Raw genomic sequence first — 9,522 nt, forward strand, 5'->3', positions numbered from 1 at the left:
ATCTATTCTAAGTAGATTCAAAGATAATATAATAGAAAGACTCTAAAGTACCAAATTCTTCGAAAACACACATAAGAGAAACTTAGATAACTGTGAACTCCAAATGCCCGAACAACGAATCAAAATTATAGAATATGCACAAGCATGAGCACAAAAACACAATTTATGGAGCCCAGGAAAGGTTTCATGGAGCAAAAATATTCCATTCTACATAATGTATCACACTCCTTGGGACTCATTTACACGGGTTTTCGCTTTGCTCTGACCTAGCATGCTGACCAGTCCCCCATATTTTTTTAGCTCTTTATCTAGCTCTTTTTATCAGTGCAATGAGCTTGTTATTATACTTCTGAAACCATATGTAATGTAGTATTTATACTTTCCAATACTCACTGCCAGTTGGAACGGTCCTTTCTTAGTTCTACGGATACTGCAATTGCAAATGCCATGTCAAACTGGACATATCCAATTAGGATTGCCCTTAGTTTCTAACACACTCTCAACATACTTGCAATAATTATAAAGTCTCCACCCAAATATGGTAATCAAGTGAAAAGGAAAAAAACTTCACACACATATAATAACCCAGTTGTAGGGTACATGCATAAAAAAACATATTCATGGATAATATGAAACAAAATGTATATGAAAATTAGTCACCATGTACAGGACCGCAAACACAAAAGTACATGGATGGTATTAATATTACCTTGTATTAAAAGGAAGACTGCAACATGATATATAAAATGACCAAGCAGTAGAACTGATGGCCAAACTTCTCAAAATTCTAGTAAGAAAATTTTGGGCAATCATAAAAAAAAATAAACAAGGCAGTAGCTAGTCCTTTGCAATGCTTGATTGTATACATGATACCTTGCCCTCTTACAATATTATTCTTATCTGAATCCACGAAGACGCTATCCTCTGTAGTCCCCAGCTCTGAGGTAAACCATGTCTTCTTCTCATCGTGTGCTGTCAATCCTGCAAAAGATACATATAAATCTCTGTCTTTTACGGTGTGTGTGTGGTGTGGACCTGATATTTAAAGGTAACAAATTAGCCTTGTTCAAAAGAGTATTGTTCTCTTGTCAAGTTCCTTTGCATGTACCTACTATGGATAAGTTCATGCCATCAGACATGAAAAGGTTAAAGAATCCGCAATAGTACCATCTGTTCACATACTAAACTTTTCTGCTAAATGTGAAATATATAAAGATCTATCCAAACGAAATAGTATGCACTTGTTATGGATCAGTAGAAGTTAGAAGCAGCAACACCACTGACATTACGGATCACCAGAAGCAAACCATGCATGAACAGACGGAAGAAGAAAACCCATAATTTGAGAAAAAACTATATGTTGAGACCAGCCAAGATGTATACTGCAAAAAGGGTCCAACAATTAAGTGATATTTCCAAATAGTGCCAATTCTAATATCTATATATAAAAAGTCTGTAACAAAAAAGTATATCAATGGATTTAAGATGGAGGAGGTATTTTAGATGGTTGGCCTCACCGGAAATAGAGGCGTCGGCTTGTGCTTGACACGGATATGACAGTAAGATAGCAAATAAATCAAAGTATAACATATTTGTAATATCAAACTGCAGATTAGACTTAACATTAATAAGAATTCGATTTAGACATAGATCAATTCAAGTCCAAAAAGAATAGTGATGAACAACGATGTTGTCATAATTCTAATCACAACATATGTTTGAAATATTTTTTTGGTTATACAAAAACAAACAATTATAACATGCTTCTTTATAAAAATTAGAACTATTGCTTCCAAGGATGACTCCCTAGGCACGGGAATCAATTTGAAGCTGCCTTTGAGTAAACTATGATGACAAGGGGCTTTCAACCAAGAACCAGAATTTGCTTGACTACCCACAAAGGTCAAAACTATTCTTTACAACTTCAAAAAAGCTAAATATAATCCAAAAATAATTATAGAGAGGTTAGTTAGTAAAACTAAGTCATGACTACAATATGGAAGGGGGGAAATGATTGTTTTTATCCCAAAGATGAATACCCCAGTGTCATAAGCAATAGCATTGTGCAAGCATCAACTGCAATACAAATAGCAGTAGCCTCTCAATCCCTCGCTATCTCTCTACAACTCTTTACTACTCTCTTTTATTCCTCTCCCAAGGCCACACATGACAACAACAACAACAACAACACGCTTAATCTCTCTTCTTCCTCCCAAAATCAGCAGCCAATCTTTCTTCTTCCCCTCAAATCGAACATCAATAGCACAGGCACCGCTGGCCACCACACCGATCACTCCATCGTGCATCCCATCATCCAGACGCACTACACTCATGCACACGCCCACCTCTCTCTCCAACTCCTCACCCCCGCCCCACTGCGATCAAGGCAGACAAAAAGAGTATGTTGGCCTTTATTAACTTTATTAATTGTCGCATGGTTCATCAAGGAGATTACCTACACCAACATTCATCAACAAGAAAATACCACGTATGGCACAAGTTGGTGTGTTAGCTTCCTTGGGTAATGCTGGAAGGTCTTCACAACCTGGATAAGTAAAGTTTGAAAGGTTATAACCTTGACTAACAGAATAAAATGAATTTTAATGCACACACATGTACATACATCTCTATTATTTTCTGCTCTTATTTTTTAGAATCAGATACCCAACTTTTTCTTTAGAATCAGAGTGAAGTCCATATACTGCTTGCTCACAAGTGCCGGACAATGGAAAACTTTGACATCCTCCTGCGTGATCTTAAACACTTGTAGGTAATCTCCTCCTTCATGCTTTTGAACTCCTAAACAGTGCACTACAGCTCCAGCATCCATGAGCCGTCGTGCCCTGTACGTGCAATGCAGCTCCCACATCGATGAGGCGGCGGGCTCCATCTCCTGGAGATAGACAAGCCACCGGTGAAGCCGCTGAATCCTCTCATCCCCACTGTAGGATAGCACTGCCCCACTGTAGGATTGTTCTGTGGCAACACATGGGCAACCATGCATCTATTGCTGATTGGGATGGTGTGCATAAAACTACAGGATGATCTTTGGTTTGGCTAGATAAGCACTTGCACGTAGCATGCCTATATCACTATTCCCATAGATCAAGGTAATTCAAATGCATTAGACTGGTCCAATGTGGGTGACATGTACACTTAGTATTAACATTCGGAATGGGCAGAAATGACTGACTGAAAGTAGGAATGTCCGGTGTGCAGTGAAGTTTAAGTCCTACACAGGAAGGAGGTGAAAGAAGATAGTTTGGCGGTTGGGTACGTACCATGCTTACCAGTCGGTCGTGGGAGATTATGTCGGACTTCCAACCAAGCAGCAGGCACACCACCTCCAGCCACCAGTCGCAGGTTGTCACATATAGCACTGTGTGAGCTCCTCAACCCTGCCCATGCCCCCGGCATCCGTGACCAACAGCCGCATTGTCATGTTCACCAATGGCCTAATCCCAAATGGTAAAGTACCAAACATTATGAGGAGTGTCCTAATCAACCCTCTAGATACTTGACTGATTTAAGAATCTTCCCTAATATAACATATTTTGAATTTCCTTTGCACATGTTTGACTGAGATAAATTTTGAACTTCCTTTGCCCATAGTAATATATCTAAATCAGCGCCCGCAGAGAATGTAATTTTCATCATAGGTAATCTACAATGGAGTATCATTTTCAGAAAATAAACAACATACTGACCAAAATATATTAAGAAATAAACTGTACAAGATCATTTTATTGGAAAGAGCCTTTCCAATCATTTTATTGGTTCATCTGTCTCTAGTAAGGCACAAGACAACTTCCCTCTATTTGTAGTCTGTAGAAATGATCCCACTGTAAGGTTGAGCAAGCAAACAAGTCAAATATGGCTGGAAATGTTTTAGAAAAACATTTTAGTAAACATGCCTGACCTGTAAAAAGCCTTGGGTCTTTCTCGGTTTTGTAGTGCAAAGCTCAACAACTGAAACTAAAAATACATGCTGGGTCGAGACAAGCTGAAACATAGCTTAAAGGACATCACATGAAACATCAGTCTATCCTACGCTATTTGGGTGTGGTGGTGTGGGGAGATGGAGTTCATTGTCACTGCTCACCGAAGGTTGATAATATCACTGGAATTTCAATTGTGTGAAGCACATAAGCTAATTTCAACTCTTTGTCAAAAGCCATAATGAAAGCAACCACATCACATCCCATGAGATAGAAGATTAGAGAACTTACCATCAAGATGGAAACCGGGACTGGTTCCCCTTCGTCGGATGTTGGTAGATGACGTCAAAATCGGCGCAAGTCATACTATGCCTCTGATGCGTCGGACATTACCAAACGAACAACGGTGGCTTGGCCAGTTCACGAACCCATGGCGTGCACTCCTCGTTGACTCTCGTTCCTTCGTCGACATCTCAGGTCAGGCATCTACAACAGTCCCCCATTGCCGCTGAGCACGGCCTCCAACGTCACAACACCAAAGTTGCAAATTGTCTTGATTGGACTACAGCACATAAAACATGATTGAAATGGCAGATTATAAATATGCAAGAGAAAATTATATTGCGCTATCGGATATATCAGACAATATCTATCTTTTTCATGTGGCACACAACAAAGAATGCTAGATTTTGATCGATGCCTGGTAAATAGATGATCGCGATCCAAAATCTGTACTTGTTCAACTATCATTTTATAAGCACCTCCTGTAAAAAGTCTCCAATAGAAAGTAATGTTACTGATGGTTAGGTAAACATGAACCACATAAAAATCAAGGTTGTACTATTACTGATAGATAGCTAACATGAACCATAAAGAACTTTAATATAACCTGGTTTAATCAGCCGTATCTCCTTGAACATTGAGCAGCTCCACACGAGTGCCTCCCCTCCTTCACCTTGAAAGATAGATGCCAGTAAAGCGGACCGATGTGCATCGTATCATATTGTTCTAGTCATATATAGGACCAATATAGATTATTACATAAAAAATGGCATAACTCAATCAGACCAATTTATGCATAGATGGGGGTAAATTAATTGGATGATCAAGAAACGTGACCGAGAGATTCAATCACTAATCGTTCCCCTACACATAGAAGCAATTGATCTACTAATGCATGGCAGAATGTATATCTTGCCCGAAATCAACATAGGAAGCTCCTTTTCTTTCACCAAACATGAAACATCAACTGTACCCTACCTCCATACAGAACAAGACCAAGATCAACACATCCCTGCAATTGGTCTTACTATCATTGTGTAAGCAATGGGTAACTAAAATCTGAGAAAAAAGATTAAGAGATAGTTAGATCAACGGATAATTCATAGATGAGGTCATGAGGCTACTAACCAAATGCTCATGTAAACCTGTAAATGGCCTTGATAAGGTATAATGAAAGTTCCGGCACTCAATTACATGTTGCAGATACACATAACTCACACTTGAATGACCGCTAAAATGAGAAACAAATATCTCACATAAAAATATCAATAGGACACCCCTCATGTGCCCATACCAGCACACCAGTAATAAGGGCCTATGCAAACCTGGGACTTGGGAAAATTTCCACAATTTCACTTCACACTTCCCGATAAGAACAATGAAAACATCGAAGAAACTGACTCCAATGCCGAAACTATTTCTGGGTCAATACAAAAAGGAAGAAAAGACTTGGGAAAAACATTAGTGATTCGCAAAAGGAGATGTGGAAACAGTAGCACACCTTTTTTGTCACACTGCAGTGTGTAGCAAACTGCTTTGATAAAAAAATGTCAATCCCTTGCCATGAATCCCCGACTTGATCCCCGTAGTATTTGTTCCCTGTGATCGCCAAAAAGAAAAAATAATTGTCCATGCGTTGCTGCAGGGAAAAAAACACAATTGATGTGTATTTTCTACCAGGAAATTCCTTTTAAAACAACGGCAAGACATGCTAAATGCATACTTTTTGATCAAGTAAATCAATTGTACATAAAAATAATCATCAAATGTGTGCACTTCCCCTGTTCTGCCCAAACTGCCTTAAATATTTAATGCATCACCCCAAAATTGAAACAAAAAACAAGGTCATTTTTTTACTCATATCAATGCTGTGTAAATCTTAAACAACCAGTGATTCGAAATGGCCATTAACTTTTGGTTAAATATAAGTTTTTCCTACAGACGTTTGTGGTACTAATAACGTTGACAGATTTACTGCAATGCATGTAGTTCTTATAAGAAGAAGATACATGTTCATCCTAGTTAATAGGTAAAAATAAGCAAAAAACAATTCTAGCGATGCACTGCTAATAAATATTACAAAATCAATAGTTGATAATAACGTGCTTAAATGGCCGTCTAAAACATGAGGCTCCTCATGTCAGGACTATATATTTTGCTTATCTCAGTTCATAATTAACATGTAACCTAAGAGCTAGGAAGGGAAGTGAAAAGATGCGGTCGGTTCATAGTCCATACCAATAAAAGAAAGCAACTGCAGTTTCTCACAGCTCTTCTCCACTACGAACCTCAAATCATATACCTGAATCTTGTTGCCCTATTTCTGCAGAATGCCGATTATACAAATAAAAGTGAGAAAGCACGCAAATAAGTGCATATAGTAATCACACTACAAGAAAATAAGATTCAACACTAACAGACCTTAGGTGTGGGAATAGCTTGAATGCATAGTATAAACATCAAGTGTACGATCTCAGCAGGAGAAACCAAAACTCCACTGGAAATCTAAGAGTCTCAAGTACAAACAGAATACATACCATCCCTGTCGTGGTCACATAGAATGAATATCTGCTTCAAAACCCTCACACTGCGGATGGTAGAATACCTTCTGCACCTGTGATTCCTAAACAATCTGTTATAGTAAACCTACTCTACTCGAGCATAGTATCTAGAACTCTAACGAACAATCAAAATTACAAAAAATATGCACTGTTGGAATATTACGTGAGGCTGAGCAACTGTTAGAATATCCAGTGTCATTGTGAACAATCAACAAATTGACATAATAAAGTGTTACGAATGTAAATTGATACAATGGGGGTCTTTTTGATCTCAGTCTGGCGAAGTGCAAAGCACTGAAATCTCAATGCAGGTCACAATCCCATGGAACGATTGCATGATGGGTGCCATCGTCTTCTGAAGGATGTTCTGTTGGTCGTCCCTCAGGTCTGGCTTGCACACCAATCACAGGCGCCTTCAACTGTAATAAAAGAATCATTGGACAGCAGAGATGAAGACCGGCAACCCTGGGAATCACCAACCATGCATGCCCGGACCAAACCTACGACAACCACAAACAACCATGACGACGGGGTCAATACCGGCTCAAACACCAAATCAATCTGCGAAAGAAACAGGGGCGGAGCTAGATCCAACCATTCTCCATTAAATAATACGTAAACACCATGGTTATATTGCTAATTGCTGGATCAAATTGCATGTCCTGATTCAAAGGCTTTGCCCAGGCTCATCGAAGGGCATCCTCACCTTTTCCAGAGACCACGCTGGCCCTTGGCAGGGATTGAGCGCTACAGCCGGTTCATCAGCAGTTGAGCACGCACACGCACTGGATCTACCCCACCTCCCTCCACACCCGTCAGCTGTCGCCGGGTCCGCCACGCCGACGAGCGGCACCTTTTTCGGCCCATTTTCTCTGGTGCGACGGGAGGTCTGTCCTTGGATCTTTTCATCATGCTAAAAAAATTGGACCTTTTCATCATGCTAGTATGGACTTACTTTTTTAGGATTATCATCTCTGTAGTTAACAGACCGTGAACGTTCCATCTCTGAACTTCCTAGACAGTAGACTCCATAGGACACGGTTGTTTACTTCCAATCCCCAAGATAAGATGTGACATGGAGTTGGTGTACATATGAAGCGATAGCATGATTTTAGTTAAATCAAAGACAATATAATTGTACCTCACCTCAAGAAGCCTCCCACATAGCCACTGCTCACAAAGTCAAATGTCGCAAGATGGAAAAAGGCTGGATTAGTAATATAATTCAAATATCAATCCATTTTATACATTTTTTTGCGAGGAATCCTTTTTGTACTCAACAGTCCTTGACTCCGATTCATATATTGTTCACACCCTGTTACACATTCAGGCTAAGCGCACTCTTCAATTTTAGTAATTACCCAAACCATATACACAAGTGATTAATCAAACTTCACTTACCAACATTTCTCAATAAATCATGAAAGGCACAATATCTAAATAGCAAGGTCTGAACCGTAGCACACATCATGTAAAATCTATCTACAGAAAATAATACTTATAAAGATATTGTAAGTCTATCACACTCACATGTAAAGACGTCGAATCAATCTTTCAACTTACACAGCCTTATAAAATTTCAGTGATAATATTATTTACATATATGATAAATTACGAAATAATCTAAGGCACTGGTTCACGAGGAAAACACATCAAAAACAGTCTATAAGTATCTATACCAGATTTACACCAAGTGTTTAACTGGATATAACAAAACTCCCAATTGTGTAAGTTGTCACCTGCCACTTGCATTACAAACTTTTTGTTGACATAAAAAATGTACAAGCATCAGCTACAGCAAGAACTTACCAGAAGCAGGTACATCAATCTTGCAGGAGCTACAACAAGTAGCGGCTGTAGAAACAGAGCAAGTAGTGGCGCCTAACCATGTCGCTGCCTCCAAGCTAGACTCGGAGGATGCACACACGCGCACTGCCTCCGCCAACCGCCCGCGATGTGTAAAGGAACAGCAGGCCCGCGAAGGTGTCTCGGGAAAGCAGATCCCGCATGTTCGTGTAACGGCCTCTGTGGCTCCGTTAGGTTCTATGCGTGCCGGTTCAGCTGCGGGCGGTTACGGCGAGGATGAACCGGCGTGCGATGATGGCGAGAGGAGGATGGGTGCGTTTGGGTTGGAGCTGGGCACAATTAGCGTGGAGGGCAGGTTGAGTGCCGCATACTCGTCCGGCTGATCTGGAGGGTTGGCGGTGATCATGTGCGTGGGGAGGAGGCAAGAGGAGGAGCGGGGGAGGCGGCGGAGGGAACCTTGTCGAACTGCAGGAGGACAGCGATGGTAGGCTCGGGACTGAACGCACCTCTGCCCACCATCTTGGTCAGTGTTTCCGTCAGGTCCTTGCCGATTTCAGACCGATGGTACATGTCGAACGCCTCCGCCATGCCTCCCCTGACCCTGATCCCTGCCGGTCAACAGTAAACATCAATCAGACAGTACAATCTAGATGCCAAGATGCCCATAAAAAAGAATACAAATGCAAGACGGCGCGCGACTCTGATCACGCCGGAACCCAGCGAACGCAGGGATTCCGTCGAGATTCCCAAACCCGCGGCGCAACAAACGCACCCCGATCCCGGCCGCTCCGCTCCGCCCCACCACTCGCAATCAAACTGATGCACCCGCCACCGCCCGTACGTCCGCCGCAATACAAACCCTAGGCGTCCCTCCCGCGGCGGTGCCACCGAATCGACGTGGACGCGCTTCTACCTGGTCGATCGGCTGAGAGCGA

General features: G+C 41.1%; 1 protein-coding gene and 1 long non-coding RNA gene across 8 annotated transcripts; both read right to left on the reverse strand.

The window, feature by feature from the left end:
- Positions 1-1,812: 1,812 nt before the first annotated feature.
- Positions 1,813-3,980, reverse strand: LOC123168929 (uncharacterized). Of its 6 annotated transcripts, XR_006484564.1 has the most exons (5): positions 3,920-3,958; positions 3,708-3,842; positions 3,282-3,455; positions 2,456-2,545; positions 1,814-2,375 (listed from the first exon to the last, which is right to left on the reverse strand). XR_006484564.1 is itself a non-coding variant. In XM_044586793.1 (4 exons), the coding sequence occupies exons 2-4, from the start codon at positions 3,415-3,417 to the stop codon at positions 2,121-2,123; spliced, it is 477 nt and encodes a 158-aa protein (XP_044442728.1). In that variant the 5' UTR covers positions 3,418-3,842; positions 3,920-3,980; the 3' UTR covers positions 1,813-2,120. The 6 variants fall into 6 exon arrangements, 2 of the variants coding, with proteins under 2 accessions (XP_044442728.1, XP_044442729.1); XM_044586793.1 differs by having other exon boundaries at positions 1,813-2,375; positions 2,460-2,545; positions 3,282-3,842; positions 3,920-3,980; XR_006484561.1 differs by having other exon boundaries at positions 1,817-2,375; positions 3,282-3,842; positions 3,920-3,977.
- A 1,758-nt stretch (positions 3,981-5,738) lies between these two features.
- On the reverse strand, positions 5,739-7,132 carry LOC123168930 (uncharacterized). 2 transcript variants are annotated; one of them, XR_006484565.1, is made up of 3 exons: positions 6,758-7,132; positions 6,459-6,543; positions 5,739-5,859 (listed from the first exon to the last, which is right to left on the reverse strand). It is a non-coding gene; the product is annotated as an uncharacterized lncRNA (long non-coding RNA). The 2 variants fall into 2 exon arrangements; XR_006484566.1 differs by having other exon boundaries at positions 6,642-7,132.
- Positions 7,133-9,522: the final 2,390 nt, after the last annotated feature.

Source organism: Triticum aestivum, chromosome 7D, assembly GCF_018294505.1.
Source record: "Triticum aestivum cultivar Chinese Spring chromosome 7D, IWGSC CS RefSeq v2.1, whole genome shotgun sequence".
In the NCBI taxonomy this organism is placed as follows: domain Eukaryota; kingdom Viridiplantae; phylum Streptophyta; class Magnoliopsida; order Poales; family Poaceae; genus Triticum; species Triticum aestivum.